The sequence below is a fragment of the Malus sylvestris genome, chromosome 8 (assembly GCF_916048215.2).
Source record: "Malus sylvestris chromosome 8, drMalSylv7.2, whole genome shotgun sequence".
NCBI lineage: Eukaryota > Viridiplantae > Streptophyta > Magnoliopsida > Rosales > Rosaceae > Malus > Malus sylvestris.
Window position 1 is genome coordinate 1,993,646 of NC_062267.1, and position 20,836 is coordinate 2,014,481.

Below are 20,836 nucleotides of genomic sequence, written 5' to 3' on the forward strand. Positions count from 1 at the left end.
TATAAAATGATAAAAAATTCATAAAGACCGAGAGTCCCCATTTCTCTTCCATTTTTTTCAGTCTACCCGACAAAGCAAAAGTGGGGGCTTATATTTGGGCAAGGATTGTCTGTCCTCCACTTCCGATGCCCTTCTGTTTTGTGTGATCCCGGTTAAGTCACGTCAATATTTTATATTATTTTTTTTATAAATATAATAAGGCAAAAATGAATAGTAATATAAAATATTGACGTAGATTAACCATGACCACATAAACAGAAGGGCACCGAAAGTGAAGAGCAGACAATCATTGTCCCCTATTTTTACATTGCCCTTCTCTTCGTTATGATCAAGTGCCATCATGTGATTGAAACACAATCAACAAAACCAAGATGAGAAAAGATTGTTTAATGTAATCATCATACAAAGTGGTACACCATGTGTCCTTATATAAATGGTGAGTTATGTGTGTTAAAAGGTTCATAACTAAAATTTTAAAATTTCCACTACTTGGATAAAAACACGTGGTGTACCATCTGTGTTCCCGTCACAACTAAAAATTTCTCCAAGATAAGCAGGAAAGATGATATGATCAAACAAATTTTTTGGCACATGTACCCCTTCATTTCCATGCAAAATACTATATTGTTCCATGTCGATCTATCTACCTTGTACAAACTTGCCCGCTCAATTATTATTGTGTGACGATGAGTTTTAGATGCGACTCATACAGATAACGGGAATGTTTTAGGCTACGATGAGCTCTTAAAATAAGTACAGCTCTACCTAGTTTGTCGGGGTAATTAAGCAAAAAGTTGACCAAGGTAAAAGAAAAAAATCTCCAACATGTGACTTAAAGTCGGGTAACTAAACGAGCCTAAGCTTGAGGGACCTGTCGTGCGGGTTTGGACCCGCTTAGTTGCCCGATTTTAAGTCACGGGATGGGCCGCTTAGGCCATTTTTCTCTTATTTTTGACATTTTTTTTGTCTATTTACATGTCAAATTGGGTAGGACTGGACTTGCTCTTATTAGGGAAAGGGAACATCTTCTGATCCCTTCCATCTAATTCTTCTTATCAAATAATATGGACCATTAAAATTTAATGTAACGACTAAAAACAGAGGCTTATTTTAAAAATTATAATAACTTGAGTAATAAAATTTCAAATATCCGAATTATTCGATGAAAATGGTGATACTGTTAGTAAATGACAGCACATGGAGGTGGTGGGTGCCACCGCTCAGTTGGTTCCCTGCCTCACAAAATATCAGCGTCTATTTTTCCTGCGTTGCAAACGGCGTCGCATTCTGCACTTTACACGACACCTACATATGGACGGTCCATATCTCTCTACTCAAAATTAAATATCCTTAAAACATTAGTATATTCTTATTTGTATTTATATACACCTCGATTTGTTTTTTTTTTCCTAGTAGGAGAAAACGTGGCGGGAGAGTGTCACTAACGGCCAACATACAAAGATGACTCGCCATAAAGTCACTATAAAGTAATTGCAGAAGTTGGAAAATGATTCTCGTTGGATTATTTTTCTGAGAAATCAAAGATTCCGTAATCATGTTTCTTCATCATATATTGTGTGATCAGTTTTTGTTACGAATTATTTATATTTAATTTTAAATAATTTATAATCTTACGATATACGATGAACGGATATGATTACGGAATTCTCTAAATCTCCAAGAAAAAGATTAGGCGAGGATCATTTTCCATCGAAGTTAATGACTATGCCATACATAATAGCTCTATGTAAGCCTCACTTGTACATAATACTTAAAATATCGATATGTAAATTTGTAAAACCATCAATATCTATTTTAGTTGCTATGGATGAAAATGTTAAAACAGTTATTCAAAAATTAAATATTAGAGAATGTCATATAATAATTTATTGATGTTTAATTGATATGACGAAAATATTGATAAAAATTTATTAATTTTAATTAAAATTTGAAAATTTCTCTGATATAAGATGAAGTACAGGAAGACTGTTTCAAAGCACGAGAGAATTGGAAAACCTACACAGTCGATCAGAGTGGTATCTCTCTCAGTCACCATTTCCAGTTGCCAACTAGTTCACACTCTTAAATTCCATTAATTTAAGCCCTTGATTTAGTTTAGTTTTCCGCTCTCACCCAAAACCCACAGCACCTCCATCGCCAACCCGGCATTCACTCTCTTCCTTCCACTTGCCATTTTTGGCTCACTTCGATCACCTCCCATTTTGGTCACGCCATCGTTAGACCAGGAGGAGTTGCATTAAAGCTTTGATCCTTTTGGCATCTGGGGTTCTTCTCATTCTTTCTAATTTTACGATTTTCCGATCCGGGAATTCCTGATTTCGCATCTGGTATTTTGGTGATTTTCTGTTTTTGATCCTGTGCATGTTTGTAGGGCTTTTCTGAAAAGTGCTTTTATTTGCTGTTGCATAAAAAACCATTTAGGTCATAGAATATTTGATTCAGGATATTGGAAAAGTTGTGTGCTTTTTCGTTTCTGTGAAGCATGGATTCCTGCTGTGCGACATTGAGGCCCAATGGGTTCTTGGGGGAGAGTGTGAGGTTGGGTTCAAAGAGCAGAGATTTGAGTGCCGTGTTTCTCAAAAGCTCTAAATTTGAAAGCAGAGGTAGGAAGCTTAAGCCTCCTGGTGTGGCTTACTCCATGTTTACCGATGTCAACAAAGAGACTGTGGTAAGTCTTCCTGATCCTGTGTGTGTAACTGTTGTTTTTGTGTTCGAAACCGAAATCTTGGGATTTTGATGATTTGTGTTTTTTTTTAAGTAATCACTTTTGGCGTTTGTGCTTTTGATTTCAGACGTTTCAGGCACCACTGTTTGAGACTCAAAAGGCTGACCCCAAAAATGTGGCTTCTATAATTTTGGGTGGAGGTGCCGGAACTCGCCTCTTTCCTCTCACCAGCAAGAGAGCCAAGCCGGCGGTAAGAGATCAGTATTTGTTTGTCTTTCGTTTCAGTTAATCATATCGAAAAATGGTTTCTTTACATAGAATTTGGTGTTGAATTTTGCAATGTTATGTGATTTGCAGGTTCCGATTGGAGGGTGTTACAGGCTGATTGATATCCCAATGAGCAATTGCATTAACAGTGGCATTAAAAAGATATTCATATTAACGCAATATAACTCGTTTTCCCTCAATCGTCACCTTGCTCGTACTTATAATTTCGGGGATGGTATGAATTTCGGAGATGGATTTGTGGAGGTAATGTGTTAGAATTTGTCTGTCGAACCACATTTGATCGTTGCAATTAATGAAGAAAATATTTAATGAATTGAAGACTAATTTTTGGGAGCAATAGGTTTTGGCTGCCACTCAAACACCAGGAGACGCTGGGAAGAGATGGTTCCAAGGAACAGCTGATGCTGTCAGGCAATTTATATGGGTCTTCGAGGTGGGTGCTTTCGATTTTACAAGTCTTTATCGAGAATTAGGTGGAAATAGACTGAAATCTTTTGTATGATCTGTGCAGGATGCAAAGAACAAAAATGTTGAGCATATACTGATATTATCCGGCGATCATCTATACAGGATGGACTATCTGGACTTTATACAGGTGCTTATTACTTGCTGGTGGAAAATTTTAATTTATTTTAGTTATAACCTTCTAAAAATCCAAATATCCTTCATACCAATGGCCGTAATTCTTACAGAAACATATTGATACAAATGCCGACATTACAGTTTCATGTATACCCATGGATGAAAGGTACATTTTCGTTTCCTAATACTCAACCGTCCCTTGCAGATTGATATATGTTCAAAATAAACTCTGCTTCTTTTGTTCCACCTTGGAAATATGACTGACAGGTGCTTGTCTTTGTCGTGGATCTTATTTGTCTTGCAGCCGGGCATCAGATTACGGACTCATGAAAATAGACCAGTCAGGGCGTATAATCCAATTTGCTGAAAAACCAAAAGGCGCTGACCTAGAAGCAATGGTAGTTAAAGCTGCTTATTTTGATTGTATTTTTGTGCTTTAGTCCTTGTTTTACTGGATTTACTGTAATCAAAGTACTTCTATTATCGTTCCAGATGATGCGCCATAGCCTTCCCCTAATTTCATTTTTTGTCTATGGCTTATTTATCCAATGCAGCAAGTTGACACCACTGTTCTGGGGCTTTCTGATCTGGAGGCTATGAATTCTCCTTATATTGCATCGATGGGTGTTTATGTGTTCAGAACTGATGTCCTACTAAAGCTATTAAGGTGGAGCTATCCTTCTTGCAATGATTTTGGCTCCGAGATTATTCCATCAGCTGTGAGGGAGCACAACGTCCAGGTGAGATAGGTCTTTCGATAAAAGTTTTATCTCATCTTTGTCTTTTTTTTCTTAATAGTTCATCTTTGAATATTAATATAAGTAGCTCTCAAAATTTGGTTTGGATTTGGTAATTGAGTGACTGAGTTACGGAATGCTCGTAAATGATTAGGCATACCTATTCAATGACTACTGGGAGGATATTGGAACTGTAAAGTCTTTCTTTGATGCAAACTTGGCCCTCACAGAACAGGTTCGTAATACCTGCACTGATTCGTTCCTACTCTTCGATTGGATTTTTCTTCCCTACGAGCATATGTGGGAACAGTTACTGATTACATTCTTTTGTGCAGCCTCCGAAGTTTGAATTCAATGATCCAAAGACACCCTTTTACACCTCTCCTAGATTCTTGCCACCTACAAAAGTTGAAGAATGCAGGGTATGATAGCGAGCTTAAATTACTATGCGATATTGGCTATACATTTCTGATCTCATTGCAAAGTGAATTTTGCAGATTATGGATGCAATTATTTCTCATGGTTGCTTCTTGCGAGAGTGTAGCGTTCAACATTCCATTGTAGGTGTACGCTCGCGTCTAGAGTCCGGTGTAGAACTTAAGGTGAGCTGCCCTTTCTACACATTGGTAACAACAGGCTACCGGATTCCAATATGTCAATCTAAAACTCATTGTTATGTTATATATTTCAAGCGGCAGTTAGAATTCGCTTGCAAACATAAGCATGCTGGTATTATGAGCGCTGACTACATTTGGTTATTTTAAATCGATGTTCAGGATACTATGATGATGGGTGCAGACTACTACCAAACGGAATCTGAGATTGCATCTCTGCTAGCTCAAGGAAAGGTTCCAGTTGGTGTCGGAGAAAATACCAAAATCTGGTGAAATACCATTAGTTACAGATTTCTGTTTAGTTCTGAATAGAATTCCCGCTCGTTTATACTGATCTTTCGTGCCATATCTCTTGAAGGAATTGCATAATCGACAAGAACGCCAAGATAGGAAGAAATGTGGTGATCACAAATGGCGATGTAAGTACTTTCGAAACTTGATAGGACTCGAAATGATCCGATCATCATTGCATTATTTCTGATTTCGACATTGATGAACAAATTGCTTTGACTTCTCAGGGAGTTGAAGAAGCAGAGAGGGCGGACGAAGGATTTTACATAAGGTCAGGGATCACAGTCGTATTGAAGAATGCAACGATTAAAGATGGAACCGTCATCTAAATCTATCAGTTCGACTGCGAGGTACTTGTTCCGATCGAGCCACGGTGAATGGTACCTTGATGAAGTTTGTCTGTGGCTTTAGCTTGATGTGGTAGCTGAAAAAGGCTTGCTTCTGTAAATTAACATGTTTCTTTGATGTATGTAACTAAACATTCTAGTTACTTGATAAGATCAATGAAGCTCTTTCTTTCGTTTATATCTCACGAACTACGTTTTAATTTTATTTATTTATTTATTTATTTTGGTATCATCATCGTATGATGATGCCACCACACACAAACAGCTGAATGAGAGCTTAAGAATCAACATGAATATTTGTTTTTTGACGACACTGTCACACGGTGTTGCCACCACACATATACGCCAACAAGGTCGGTCATTTCGTGTCGTGTTTGAATTGCTTTTCAAGGGGACTTCGAATTAAACTCTTTCCTATCACCCCTTTGTATATTAAAAAATGATTTCTGGGATTAGCATAACTTCTTGTTTTGGTCATTGAGATTTGAAATCGATAGAAATGATCTTTGAGTTTGTACACTGTCAATTATTTTGGTTATTCTAGGAAATATCTTTGTTAAATAAGAACCAAAATGAACAAAACACAATCAATTTAACAAACAGTAAGCTATAATGATTTGACAAGTAGGAATACTTTTGTTATTTTATCCTATTTAAAGAAAATTTTTTACGAAATAATCAAAATGATTGAGTTTGGACGAACTCGAAATCTATTTTTATTGATTTTAAACGTCGAGAAAAGTTCTGTCAAAATCATTTTGGCTAAAAAAAAAGGGCCAACCTGACTAACAAGCCGGGAAACTTCATCTGTTAGATTCCGCAGCAGCCGAAACTCAGTCACTCGGTCTCAGCTACTGAATCTTGTTTGTGCTTCCATCCATTCCAAATATGCAAAATTAACAGCTCCTAATCCTCACTCTCTCTAATCCAATTCAAATTTTCCCTTCATCTTCGTTTCAATGGCAGCTGGTCAAGTTTTCTTCACGGGGGCCCATGCTTCCAACGTTTTCTGCTATCCCTATCCCCACCAAGCAAACCCAATGACCAACGAATCGAAGAAAACCCATTGCCACAGATTCACGGGCAACTCTTTGTGGGCAATCCCAATGAGCCTTGTCACCCACAACCGTCGTTTCCAGCGGCCCTTGGCGGCGGCAAGCGTGGAGGAGACGGCGAAGACTGAGATCAAAGAAGGGAAGTCGCGGATTAGGCTGGATGTGGTGAGTCCTGAGATTACAGAAGCTCAGAAAGAAGCTATTGAACAACTGCCACAAAATATGAGCAAGCGGTGTAAGGCTTTGATGAGGCAGCTCATTTGCTTTTCTCCTGAAAAGGGTAGTTTGTGCGAGTTGTTGGCTGATTGGGGTAGGATTATGAAGCCTTGCAGAGCTGACTGGCTTGCTGTTCTTAAAGAATTGAGGGTAAAGGATCACCCCATTTATCTTCAGGTATTTGCTTTTTACTGGCTTTATCGTGAATTAGTTTTAAAGTTTAGTACTTTGAGTTCTACAACCTTCAGGCAACTTTGTTTTACTAGGTTTATTTTTAATTTTCTAAAGTTCAATGCTTTCCAAGTTTTATCATTTGCTTTTGTCTTGTGTTTACTATTTTTAGTGTTTTTGTGGATGTGAATTCTTGGGGTCTTTTGAATTTGAAGAAATCAGAGGATTCTTGAATGGAAGTTTGTGTGTGTGTGTGTGTGTGTGTGTGTGTGTGTCTTAGGGAGGAAGAGGTAGATGATTTTTAGCTCACCTTAGCCAGCTATGATCAGATTGTTCATGCTATTGATAGACCAAGGTGTGTATTATGTTGAAACTGAATACCCATCTGAGTTCTTGATAAAAACAATTTCAAGTGTGAATGACCATTTCTGGTGTTGCCTAATCATGTTTTGTTCTCAATTAGGGGAGATAAGGACTCTTAGGTGGTCATGGTACTTAGGCGTGGCATGACGGGTAATCAGAAATGATGATTAAGAGATCTTGAATGGGTGAAATAAGAATAAGTTATTTATGATAATCTAAAATTCTCAGCTGTGACTAAAACTTGTTTTCTCAATTCAAGTGGTCCAAACTCATTGAGCAAGATGATTTCTTGCTGTTGAACCCCCTTTAGCATCATTGGTAATTTCTTGTTTGAATACCTGGCTTAGGTTTCCCTGTTTTCGAATTTGAAGTGCTAGGGATGGAGCTGTCAAGTTCCATCCCTTTCAAGTTCTAATCCTCTTCCAACTTTTATACGTTTTTGGAACTCCAATTTGTTCATTTTTGATCTGCATGTTATGAGATTCTCGCACTCTCCGCTGTATATTTTATCGTCTTCAACAAGTTCACTTACAAATGTTGTATTTTTGAAAATCTGCTTACTGAACTGTTTGTAGGTGGCAGAAATTGCTTTACTAGAAGAATCTTTTGAAGCCAACATTCGTGACTATACCAAAATAATTCATGGTTATGGGAAACAAAACCGAGTTGAGGATGCTGTAAAAACCCTTTCGAACATGAAGACCAGAGGCTTCATATGTGATCAGGTAACTCTAACTGCCATGATTGACATGTATAGCAAGGCCGGAAATCTTAAGCTAGCTGAAGAAACTTTTGAAGAACTTAGGCTCCTTGGACAGCCGTTGGATAAAAGATCATATGGCTCAATGATTATGGCGTACATTAGAGCTGGAAAGCCTGATCAGGGAGAGAGTTTGCTCACAGAAATGGATGTTCGAGAGGTTTATGCTGGAAGTGAAGTTTACAAGGCATTGTTAAGAGCATACTCAATGGTTGGTGATACTGAAGGAGCTCAAAGGGTGTTCAATGCAGTTCAGCTAGCTGGTATTTCTCCAGACGCTAAGCTATGCGGACTTCTCATAAATGCATATGGTGTATCGGGTGAAAGTCAAAAGGCGCGTGTTGCGTTCGAAAACATGAGGACGGCTGGTCTTAAGCCAACTGATAAATGTATAGCTCTAGTGTTGGCTGCTTACGAAAAGGAGAATAAGCTTCAAAAGGCATTAAAATTTCTGATAGCGTTGGAGAGAGATGGTATCATGGTTGGGAAAGAAGCTGCTGAAACACTGGCTGGATGGTTTAGGAAACTAGGGGTTGTAGAAGAGGTGGATATGGTCTTGAGAGAATTTGCAGCAACGGAAGCAAATTCTAGCATTCCGGCTTCCTAGTTTCCCTCTCCGGGTTTTATTTTCTGCAGCAATGAGGAGAAGTCTCTCTTTCCAAGTAAATCGCTCCTTCTTATTGCTAGGAATATGATAGTGAAGTTATGAGGGAGCCGAAAAGATCTTATCACAAATGGCGATCTTAGTACACTCCTCGAAACTTGAAAGGAATCGAAAACAGATCACCATTGCATTATTTCTGATTTCAACATTGATGAACAAATTGCTTTGACTTCTCAGGGAATTGAAGAGCAGACGGGGCAGACAAAGGATTTTACTAAAGGTCGGGAATCAGTCGTATTGAAGAATGCAACGATTAAAGATGGAACTCTCATCTAAATCTATCAATTCGACTGTGAGGTACTGGTTCAGATCGAGCCACGGTTAATGGCACCTTGACAAGGTTCGTCTGTAGCTTTAACTTTATGTAGTAGCTGGAAATGCTTGCTTCTGTAAATGAACAAGTTTCTTTGATGTACTTTACCAAACATACTAGTTACTTAATAATATCAATAAGCTCTATCTTTCGTTTATATCTCACGAACTACGTTGTGATCGTTGCTTATCGAAACAGATTATAATCGTGCTCTCTTGGAGGAACATACATACATAGATTTAAAACATCAACCTTCATTCAGTTTTCTGTACCATTGGCCTTGTTCCCAGACCAGAACCGATCCCTTCGAACTTCCCTCGCTCGCTTCCACTTCTCGATGTTTTTCAACCTGGCATACATCTTCCGAATCTCATTAAGCTTCCGAGACTCCTCGGCAATCAAACCAACTGTCGAGGAGCTCTCGCTCAACACAATCCCATACCCGTCTTGGAAATTGTCCATTCCTTCGGCCAGAAGTTGCCAGAATAAGCCGCCAACGGCAGCACCTCCACCCCTAGCCGACGAGTAGATACCCGAGTAGACTATAGTGAAAATCCGGTCACGCTGGCTTGTGGTATAACCCGACTCTTTCAAAGACCTTCCAAACTCCGCAAACAGAACTGGCTTCTTCAGAATGTTTTGTGCATCCTGGATGTGACCACTGACCCAACTGTTCAAAAAAGAGACTTGATCTTCGTAACCTGCTCCGGTTAACCTGCTCATCGTTCAAAAAAACAAAGTAACGACATTTTCTCTCTCTTTAAGGTAGAATATCGTTGTATCAAACAAAAAAATAGCGAAACATTTTATGAATCTTTACCATTGATCGGGATATGCGTGGACAGTGGCAAAGTCAATGTCACGGATCTGATTATTCGCAATGAAATCAGTTCCAATTTGATAGTTATTCGGATTTTTTTTCGGATTTGATGATCCATAAAACCCTTCAAGGCCAACTTCTAGCAAATGATTTCCATCTATGGATTTCAAGTAAGACGCCATTTCCGTTATCCAAGCCTGTCAAGCAAATACAAAGGTCAATCATTTTCCCCACCAACGGCGAAAGCACTCTGTTGGGCTGACACTGACACTGAGAGACGAAAGCTAGTGGAACAAATGGGATTAGATACCTCAGTAGTTCTAGCCGTAAAAAGTTACAGTAGTGATTTTTCACACACTCAATTTCTAGCTCGCCTTCAATTTAGCCAAAATACTAGAGAGACTAGCTGAACAAATGAAAGCGGGGCGCACCATAATACAAGTTTTTAGACATCAATTTTTAAACCAAATGTGCATGACATGCTCTTAACAAACTGAGCTTGAATAGATTTATAGAGATAAACTTTTTCCGATGCCAGGAAAAGAGAGAGTCGAATACAGATCCTCAGGTCTACAAACCGATCGCTTCGGTACGTGAGAGAAAAAAAAAATGAAAAAAAAAAGAGAAGGTTTGGCAGACCTGAATGGTTTTTCCAGATGGATCTGAAGTACATCTTGGCTCATTCATAAGCTCCCAAGCCATTATGGTTGGTTCATCTTTGTAAGCAACTCCAATCAGAGTGTTGATCCTCGTAAGAACAGTCTATATATACACAAGATCACAAAACCTCCATATCAATATATTATTATTTAGAACAAACGTGACATGACCTAATTTCAACCAACGACACAATTTTTAAAAACTTTTTATCTTTCTGACAAAGACCATCTACAAGGAGGGCCGCGAATAGGTAGTGGATTGTCCTGATCAATAGAGTGTTTTTTCAACTAACTACGTTTATTGCGTTTCAAGTTTAAACTCTCCCCCTCTCCTTAGTGTAGTTTAGAGACAAAAAGGAGAAAACTGGTACACTGACTTGACCAACTTGGCCGAACTCATGTATGCGGAAAACTATTATCTACTCGTTTGCAAATTGGTAAAAGTTAATGTGAAATATTTCTCACTTTCAAAGTAATGATACTAGACGATGAAAACCAACCAAATAATACCAATAAATCTCATCTTAACTTAACTTCTATCAACCCAACATTGCTTTTACCAAAAGCGCTTATAGTATACTGAGAAATTAAAACAAATTAAGAAAAATGATTTACCTTGATATGATTTTTGTAAAATCCCTTCACGAGAGAGTTGGTATAGAAATCATCTTCAGAAGATAGAGATTGGCCTTGGCTTCTAGCCCATTCCACATACTGTTTCTTGCCTCCATAGTTGTCATAGTTGTTCACCAAACTCAGTATCACCTTGATCCCACTCTTCTTTGCCTCAGATATCACAAAATCCAACCCCTTCCAACCCCAAAAACCAAAAAAAAAAAAAAAACAATCACACCAAAATTAAAACTATAAATTATTTCTGGAAGAGCTAAAAGCGTTTTCTGCCAATAAAAAACACTTCGTAGTAAATGGCAAAATGCTTATGGATCGTAAAAATACTTTTATGGGCAAGCACTAGTCAAATGATTATTCAGAAAGTACTTTCGAGTGTTTTTTCAATTACTATAATTTTGAACGTGCTTCTAATAAAAACACGTAGGAGCAAAAGTGTTTCCGACAAAGGCAGTCCCAAACAATCTCTAATACCAGAATTAATAAAAACGCGAAGGAGCAAAAGTGCTTCTGGGAATGGCTTGAAACAAAACTAAAGCGTTTATGGATTATCTTGGGAGTGATCCCAATACCACTTTGGAGTGACGTGCTTCTAATAAAAGCGGTTCCAGCAAAAGCACTTACCCGAAAAGTTTTCTCGTCGTACGACCCCGGAGAGGTCTGCAGAGCTCTGTATCCGCCATCGGCGAAGGCCCAAGTCCTTGCAATTGTGAGCCCATGTTCCTTCGCCTCTCGGAGGGCAGACGAAACTTTCACCCTCTCAGAAGGGTCGGTCCCCATGTACATCAACCAGTAGGCATTGAAGCCGTGTCCATAGTACGGAACTCCGTTCAGCACAAGCTGCACTCCTCTGGTTTTCATAAACCCTTCTTCCGCTAAAACTCCATGGTTCTGGAAGATGAACAGCAGAGCCCCCAAGAACATGACACCCAAATGCTTCATCTTTCTTTTTCCTCCTCCTCCTCCTCCTCCTCTGTTTCGCTTTCTGTAATAAATACAGCGTGGGAGGAACTTTATAGGAAATTATGATAATTTTGTGGCGGTTTATGGAAAAGTGTTAGTGATAGTGTAGTATCCCGTTTCAATGGTCTTACCTTTTTTTTGGACTCAAATTAAGTGGAGGAAGGCAAAGAGTGAAAACCCAGTTATACCCTTATTGTTTAGTTACATGCAATGTGGATCTCGACTTAAAATCCGTGATCAAACAGCTTCAGAACCAAGAGGTCATTTTAGTTGATCTCGTCTTAAAATCCGTAATCAAACAACTTTAGTTGATTTGGTTCTTATTTCTTATTCTCCTATGCTTAAGTTCCTTGATTTTGGTATTTTACTTTCCTCAATTCTTGAAAAACAAAGATGCGACAAGGGGTCATTTAGTTTGTGAAACAACTCCGTGGAAATGAAACTTTCATGTTTATTCTTATTAGACGAGACTGAAAGACGTGTTATTAGGTGTTTGGAAACGCATGAAAATTGAGTGCATACGCTAATTTTCTCATTCTATGTTTGACTATGGAACTATGTAGGGTTAAAAAAAAAAAAAGAACCGAAAGCAACCCCTAAACAAAAAAAACCAAAAGCGACCCCTAGAAATGTGTCCCTAACCCAAGTTCTTGTTTCTTGTCATGTAGTTTAAATTAGATTCGAATATCACTCAATAAAAAAAGTTTGTAAGTAAGTGTATGAAATGTTTTTCCAAGAAGAATCAAAGGTATGTTCACAGTTCATGATTATTTAGTTGAAATATTACTGTAGGGTGTGAATGTGTAAAAGTACAAAGTGAATTTGTAAACCAACCTTTCGTAAAATTGAGAGGCAATGCCATGTTCCTATGGCAACCTAACTTACGCTGAAAAATTATGATACACACGATAGGGACATTTTTAGTAGCTTAACTCACATCACTTGTCCCTTTGCCTAAAAGAAACATAACCATACATGTGGCTATAAATTAAACATTTGTTCGCATATAGATCATAATGCTTTACCGGTGTGGCGGAAATTAATCGTGTTTATGTATTTTGGTGCGAGTTTTATTCCTACTGATTTTTTTTTCTCCCTAACAACTAACTATTCAACCTATTTATAACGCTATTGCTCTAACCAAAACCTCTTTTTTTGTTTTTTCAGTTTTAAAATCAATATTCTTGCAAAATATTTGTAATTCAGTTAGTTAAGAGCATCAATTGTACGTTTTAAGTCTCGAGTTCGACTTTCCCAATAGGGTTGTTTTATTTTTTTTGTCGAACCCAATAGAGTTGTTTTATTAGCACCTCACAAATTGTTAGCTAAACCCCATGTACTAAACACACCCCACACTTACTTTTTAAAAGAAAAATTGTCTTAATACACCCATATTAACTTCCTAAAATACCCTCATACTCCACTCCACATATATATGAAAAATAAAAAACACAAAATTTTTCTCTACAATGCCGCAACCTGCAGAACTGCCACAACCCTTGCTTCCACGACTCTGCTTCAAAACTCTGGTAGTGGATATAAGTACATATCTATGATCATTCATATATAAGAGTAAAAGTCCTGGGAAAAGTCTAGCCCTATATATCTGGCATGAATATATATTATATTTCTCTAATGAGCATATATTTTGCAGTGAATGTGGCAAAACATTTACCCGATCAAACTTTCTATTGTTAATATTTACATGGTAGTAATTGGTAATCCTAGCACCAAGTTTAATGTTTCGTGTCAAACTGTGAATCAGTTACAGTTAAAAAAAAAAAGAAGCCTGAGAGTAAAATTAAGGGATGTGCTATCCACACACCCCTTTTTACTTCTCCCACACCTCTTATTAATTTCTGTCATTTGATCTTCTTCAATTCATCATATCCGACGACTGAAAGTTAAAAGGGTGTGAGAAAGTAAAAAGGGGTGTGTGGATGTCACACCTCTAAAGTTAATTTGAGAGTATTTTTGGGGTGTAAGTTTGATCTCATGTTGGATTTGTGGGTTTTAATAAGAAATCAAAGTCTTAAATTTTAGGCCTAAATAGTCATTTCATTATAACATTTTATTAATTCAGTATTAAAATTTTAAATGGGGTGTAATCAACAATTTATGAGGTGTCAATAAAAAAAACCCTTCCCAATATCGTTGTATCAAAACAAATCAATAGGCCACTCGATACTAGGTCTGGTGATATTCCTTTTCACTTGGAAGTGAGAGGTCTTAGATTCAAATCTTGTGGATGGGGAGTTCAATACCAAATTAGGCTGCCCATTGTGTGGCTTTGTTGAACTCCCCCTCCCCTTAGTGTAAAAATATCGATGTACTAAAAAAAAAAAACAAATCAATAGTCCCAAAACCGATAAGTTTTCAAGTAGTGATTAAAAGAAGGGAGACTTTGGATACGGTCATTAGTTATGAATATTATTTGATTGAAACCTTGTTGGTTTTTAATTTTTGATCGAGGTCCCTGAAATTAATGTGATAATTTATTTCTATGTACGTTACTATATTTTTTAAATTAAAAAATTAGAAATTTTAGTTGTTTATATAAATGAGATTTTAAATAATAAAAAACCATAATTTGTGGGATTAAAAATATTAAAATATAAATATACTATTGTGTGTGTGTATATATATAAACATGGGTACATTCATCAAAATTAACCAAAAAATTTATTGTATCAAAACATGTGTACATTCTTCAAAATCGCAAAAAAAAAAGAAAGATATTAGGCTTAATAAAATTAGTAAATTTCTTTGATTAATATTGACATGGATACATTTTAAAATTAAAGAAAAAAGAGTGTACCCATATAAGTTTAAAAATGGATTAGAAAAAAATTGACTAGATTTTATATAAAAAAAGGGTACATTTTGACATACCCCGACTGAGGTCAAGGCATGATGGCCGTCACGTGAGAGTGACGTAGCCATGTGCACAGTGCGGAAGCGATAAATATAGCAAACATACAAATAATTAAAAAACCATATTACTAGTGTGCACTTCGAAACAGAAAGTGGTAGGAGTTAAGTACAACAGTAACACTCCTAATCAGAGCATAAAGTCTAGGTGCAGTCCAGTAGGACAAGTACTAGTTATACAGTACCAGGAATGTCTTACTATTATAAGGATAAGTGAGAACTGCAGACGTCCTTTCTAGCCACCAACAACAATCTTACTTAAAACATGGAGGGACGTAAAACAGAAAACGTGAGTGGGCAAAAACAAATGTATTACAAAATCATTTCATTTATCAACATATCTAACCCCTCACTATAAAACATGTATTATTTTCCCAGAATCAGGATGTAAGCATATACACATATATAAATATCTGACATCATAACCATTCAATTCATGCTTCACATAATCATTTTCATATGTATGCCATGCCAAAATATAATAAGTAACAATCCAGGTAATAATGACTTCATAGAAGTATGACATGTTAGCCGGAACTCCTGAGTAGTCTGTACGGTTGAATTCATAACTCAAACTCAATCTAGCCAGAGTCACTACTATGACCTATACGGCAATATATTGCACATAAGTCAGAACCACTAAAAAGGGGTCTGTATGACAAGATTGGGTGAGATACAGTTATGCTCAATTCTATTTTCTCAATACTAGTTGTGCTATAATACATTGATCACCTAGGAGTTAGAACCACCTATAGTGGTATGTACGACAAGACTGTGCACCTAATTGGATCCAATGTGAGCATATGGTGCGGGAGGTGACATAATTTACAGGCATGTGCCAACTCTCTCTGGCTAAATCGCAATCACCCGATATGCAAGTTTATGAGCTCATCATTTCTCAGTCACATCTCATATATCCAACCAAACATGTTCATCACGCTACTCAATTCTTCAAATAAACGTATATCTCAATTATTTTATGTCATATATTGTATGGATGCACCTAACATTTCGTTAAGCTGCCTACGTACCCTAAACAGAGATCAAGCCGTTCGTAGTTCACATATACCAAACATAACTTACTTGTACTTACCTGTGCCTCCACAACACCACAATTATATATATATATATGCAACCATGAAATGCATATTCAAAATATAATGGCATTTGGCATATTATTTCAAAGCATATTTTCATTTAAAACACATTTCTGGGAATTATATCAAGTATATAATTATATACTGAAAACAAAAGCCCACTCACTGATAAGTCGAAGGGTCGTAGCCCCCGATTCGCCCATGGATACGCTCGTTCTCGGGATAAGTCTCACCTATATGCGAATAAACTATAAAAACGTTATTTTAAAACACATAGGCAAAACTAGCTAATAACTTCTCATACATTGCTCAATTTGGGTATATGAATATACCACAGTGACCTACTCGATGTCACGGACGTCGAGATATTTTTAAAATAATTTTTCATCGTCGCACGCGCCCCCACTCGAGTCATCCCCTACCTTCAGACGCCGGAAAATCTCACCGGCGCCGGAAACTGGGCAAACCTATAAATGTCGATTTCTCACTCGTTTCTACACCGTTTTCCACGAAGTTTTCACCAAAACTTCACAAATTTCGAGAGGAAGAAGGCTATACCTTTTAAAACTTCCAAATCCTTCGAAAACTCGTCGGGATAATTTCACCAAAACCGACCATCTTCGAACTAGGGCTTCCCGACGTCCAAAACTTCCAAACGAACATCCCCGAGCTTCGTGGGAACCTCCTAGAGCTCACTGTGAGCTTGGATTGTCCTAAAAACCAACCATTACAAAGTTCATGAACAGTGCTTAATTCGGAGTTTGATATTTCGACGTGGAATCGAAAGGTTTCTTATCTGAAAATGATACCCCTGGACTCGCCACACCACGAGGAATACATTGGTACCTTAAACACCTTCGATCTGTGAAAATTTAAGGGTCTTTGGTGTGGTCCATACGTGAGGGAAGAGAGAGAGAGAGGGTGATAGGGATTTGTGTGGTCCAAACAGCCACCAACCAAAACTAAGAAGAATCTTAGTTCTAATTGGTTCCAAAAATCCCAAAATTAAACCAAACATAACTCACACCCCAAGTAACGTCCGAGGGTAATTCTGTCATTTCACATTTCCCGATGAAAATCTCGGGACGGGCTGTCACACATTTTAAGATTAAAAAGTTTTACATGAATGGGTACATATAATTAGCATGGGTACATTTAGCAAAATAAAAAGTACAAATACCAAAAAAAAATATGGGTACAAATACAAATAAACTTTAAAAAATATGGGAACAAAAAGAAATTAATATATGGGTACAAATTAAAACTGAAAAGAAAATTGGTACAAGTTAAAAAAGAATTACAAATTAAAAATGAGTGCAAACTAAAACTAAAAATATATAATAAAAAATTTAGTCATAAATATAAATATACTAATTGTAACATTTTTAACATTAAATGAATATATTTAGAAATAAAAAAATATTTTATTATTGAAATAATTAATGATGTTATTAATACCTAAAGACCTTGATAAAAAATTGAAAATGAATAGGATTTTAATCAATAAGTAGTAAAAGGAAGGATGAGAACCAAATTTTTCCTTAAAAGAAATTTCTTTTGTACTATGTAGTATGAAATAATAAGGCAATGAATGGTTGTGATTGAAAGTAAAAGATTTAAACAGTTGTGGAAATCAAATATAACGGCCAAAACACTCATAGCATTAAAACCACAACTATTATTATCAAATAATGTAGAATAATATGATTTTAAAAAATAAAACAAGCACAAAAATGTTTTGTTTTCTGTTATTTTTTTGGCCATTCGTGCGTTTAAGGTGATGAGGGAAAAACCTGAAAAATAAATCCGAGAAAGCAAAAGAGAAAATATTATTGCCAAAAACAGAAAGCGCGTAAATCACGGTGGCGTTTCGTCATTTACAACCACGGCTGACGGAGGATTATGACCTGCTGGTAAGAAAATTATTTAATTTGGATATTCAACTGCCACGAAAAGGATGAGGGTCCAATACGATACGAGGAAGCTTTTCATTCGTCAAATCACATAACTTTTCTTGTATCCCAATAAATACGGTACGAGGGAATAGTGACGGAATCAATATGAGATCATTGATCATGATCTCAATAACATTAAAAATCCGGTGTATATTTGTATGTGCGTTGTATTTGATCATATAAATTGTTAGGACAAACTAAATTATAACTTCATACTTCTATTTTTTCTTATCATCCTTGGCTTCCTTTTCTTTTTTCTGGTGTGCGACTCTTTTGTGTGCAACAATTGCTCAATAAAGTGCGTCAGTTGACAAATTTTTGCAGTCTTCAACATTACTCTACAGTTTTCTGTAACCACCCTTAACAAGTCTTTACATATCATAGTAGTTGTTGACATATGTTAGCATTAAGCCTTTAGCAGGTGTTGGCAAAAATCAACACGTTCCTACTAGTGCTTGACGAAATGGTCTAACGAAGTTTTTTTGGTCAAAATCATGACGCCATTATTTGAAATCTTGGCTTTGCCACCGACTAGGAAGCTTCTCATTCAGATCAAATCACATAACTTTTTTTGTATCCCACTAAGTGGAGTCGCCTGTATGAATTCTAGAACGAACACTTGGCTTTCCGTTAACAGCAAGTACTACGTATCTTTTCTTATAGTCTATTTAAAATCTTAGATTTTCATCTACCCCATTTTACTCTAAGTCTTCGTCTTATGGTCACACCTTCTAATCGAAACATCTCTAACCAAGTTGACTAACCGCAGGCCTGCATCGTAATTTTAGACTTTTAGTATATGAGTTTTGTAACTCGAGACAATATATAGATTCAAAGGGCATAATTTTATTGCGAATGCAGATATGAGCAAATGCAAAGCAAAGAATAAAGCAAAAAGGAAGTAAAAAACTGGAAGTTTGGTTCGTTGCTTTTCTTCTCAATGGGATCTTACTCCATTCGTGTTTGACACTTTGTGCGTTCTCCTTCTTATGTGATGTCATAAAACGGATTTTTCCTAGTCAGCTGACGTAAAACATGCACCAATTTCATATTCTTTTTTTTATGCAACGAGACGAGATATACATACAAAAAAATAGTATGAAACTTGTTCACAGCAAATCCCTCTCCATTGACAGCAACTTTACACAATTACAATTTTACAATTTACGTTACGTGTTACAAATTATGTCTTTTGAATAAGTTGTAACACGTAACGTAAATTGTAATCATGCAAACTATAAATGCAAACTTGCTGAGTCGGATTCTTTCATCTTCAAATCCTCTCTTCTTTTCCCTCATCCTCTCACACTTTTCTCTTTATTTTTTTTTCTCTATAAAGAAGTCAGCACAATATACTGATGTGGCTTAATCATAACTGTTTAAATAAGAAGAGACTGATGAAAAGAGAATTCTACTCCCAAACCTGCCCCGCTTGTGTGCCATAAATTTTGTTAGCAGTTCATGTGAACCCTAGAACTACTCATTTTTGCATTTTTTTTTTGCCCTTTTTTCTGTGGCCACACACAAGAAGAACACAAACTTTTTATTTATTATATACAAAAAAAAACTCGAGAGAAATTCAAATGTGAACATAGTAAACGGAAACATAAAAGATAATATTTATCATATACAAACAAAAAAGATAATATTTGGTGCTTTTCATGTCATTTTATCAGGTTTTTATGGGAGGAAGGAACTATTTGGGGAGTTTGCCGACTCAAATTTTAGAGGACCCAATTGTGATTTTTGGATTCTCATGCAAGATCATGCAACCCACTATCCGAAACCTGGTACGAAAGAGTTTAATTAAAAGTCCCCATGCATAAGTAATACAAACAACACGAACTGGCCGACCTCGCGGTCGATTGTGTGATGACGACATTATGTGACAGTGTCATTAGGAAAATTATTTGTATCAAGTCTTGAGCTGGATTCAGCTGTTCGTGTGTGATGGTATCATCATATGACGGTGATCCAAAAAAAAGGAAAACTACTTGTGTTGATGCTCATACTCACATCCAATCATTAACTTTCTTTGAATTCTTAAGTGCATAATCAACCGTTTAATTTAGCAACATGCTTTCTAGAATTTTCGGATTATGAGAAGCCTATGAATGAGAGCTCGTTTGGAGCTGCTTTTAAGATGACTAAAAGTGCTTATGGAAGAAACAAATATTTTGTATTTCTTCCTACAAGCATTTAAAGTGTCTTTTCAGAATTCACTTGAATTTTTACTAAAAATTGATTTCAGTCATTTTAAAAGTATTTCTCAACTAGCCTTAAGACGGGAGCATACCCTTTAGACACAAATTTTGGGCCCCTGGACAAGGTTCTGTTTACTTTATATGGATTGGCCCGGCCTATGGGCTTAGACTCTGCATTATTGCAGGCCTTATAATACTGAGTTCAACACGTGTTGAAATATATAGGGTTTAGACAAAGACCACTATTTTTTTACCGAGAGAAAATCTTAGCTGGATTCTTTTTGTAATGATTTCGAGAATTCTCAAATTATATCGGTTTATTGTATATTGTGCGGTTAATTTTTGTTAGGTACTGTTTATATTTAATTTTAAATAAAAAAAAATTACAATGATTTTTGTCCGTACGATGTACAATGATCGAATGTGATTTGAGGATATTCGGAATCTTCACAAGGAGGATCCGGTGGGATCCTCACTCTTTTTTACCAAA

The 20,836-nt window shown here is 36.6% G+C and overlaps 3 protein-coding genes across 5 annotated transcripts; 2 read left to right on the forward strand and 1 right to left on the reverse strand.

Moving 5' to 3' along the window:
* Positions 1-1,982: 1,982 nt before the first annotated feature.
* LOC126631632 (glucose-1-phosphate adenylyltransferase large subunit, chloroplastic/amyloplastic-like) lies at positions 1,983-5,723 on the forward strand. Of its 2 annotated transcripts, none has more exons than XM_050301754.1 (15): positions 1,983-2,348; positions 2,443-2,689; positions 2,814-2,936; positions 3,044-3,217; positions 3,315-3,407; positions 3,486-3,569; positions 3,667-3,722; positions 3,861-3,954; positions 4,111-4,296; positions 4,448-4,528; positions 4,629-4,715; positions 4,791-4,895; positions 5,070-5,176; positions 5,266-5,326; positions 5,426-5,723. In XM_050301754.1, the coding sequence occupies exons 2-15, from the start codon at positions 2,504-2,506 to the stop codon at positions 5,525-5,527; spliced, it is 1,539 nt and encodes a 512-aa protein (XP_050157711.1). In that variant the 5' UTR covers positions 1,983-2,348; positions 2,443-2,503; the 3' UTR covers positions 5,528-5,723. The 2 variants fall into 2 exon arrangements, with proteins under 2 accessions (XP_050157711.1, XP_050157712.1); XM_050301755.1 differs by having other exon boundaries at positions 2,464-2,689.
* A 610-nt stretch (positions 5,724-6,333) lies between these two features.
* LOC126631634 (pentatricopeptide repeat-containing protein At1g01970) lies at positions 6,334-9,244 on the forward strand. 2 transcript variants are annotated; one of them, XR_007626423.1, is made up of 3 exons: positions 6,334-6,993; positions 7,926-8,772; positions 8,952-9,244. XR_007626423.1 is itself a non-coding variant. In XM_050301757.1 (2 exons), exons 1-2 carry the CDS (start codon positions 6,505-6,507, stop codon positions 8,715-8,717), a joined length of 1,281 nt encoding a protein of 426 aa, XP_050157714.1. In that variant the 5' UTR covers positions 6,334-6,504; the 3' UTR covers positions 8,718-9,244. The 2 variants fall into 2 exon arrangements, 1 of the variants encoding a protein (XP_050157714.1); XM_050301757.1 differs by having other exon boundaries at positions 7,926-9,244.
* LOC126631633 (mannan endo-1,4-beta-mannosidase 7-like) lies at positions 9,160-12,251 on the reverse strand. The gene is made up of 5 exons (XM_050301756.1): positions 11,821-12,251; positions 11,182-11,376; positions 10,547-10,669; positions 9,908-10,104; positions 9,160-9,802 (listed from the first exon to the last, which is right to left on the reverse strand). The coding sequence occupies exons 1-5, from the start codon at positions 12,136-12,138 to the stop codon at positions 9,346-9,348; spliced, it is 1,290 nt and encodes a 429-aa protein (XP_050157713.1). The 5' UTR covers positions 12,139-12,251; the 3' UTR covers positions 9,160-9,345.
* Between the last annotated feature and the right edge of the window lie 8,585 nt (positions 12,252-20,836).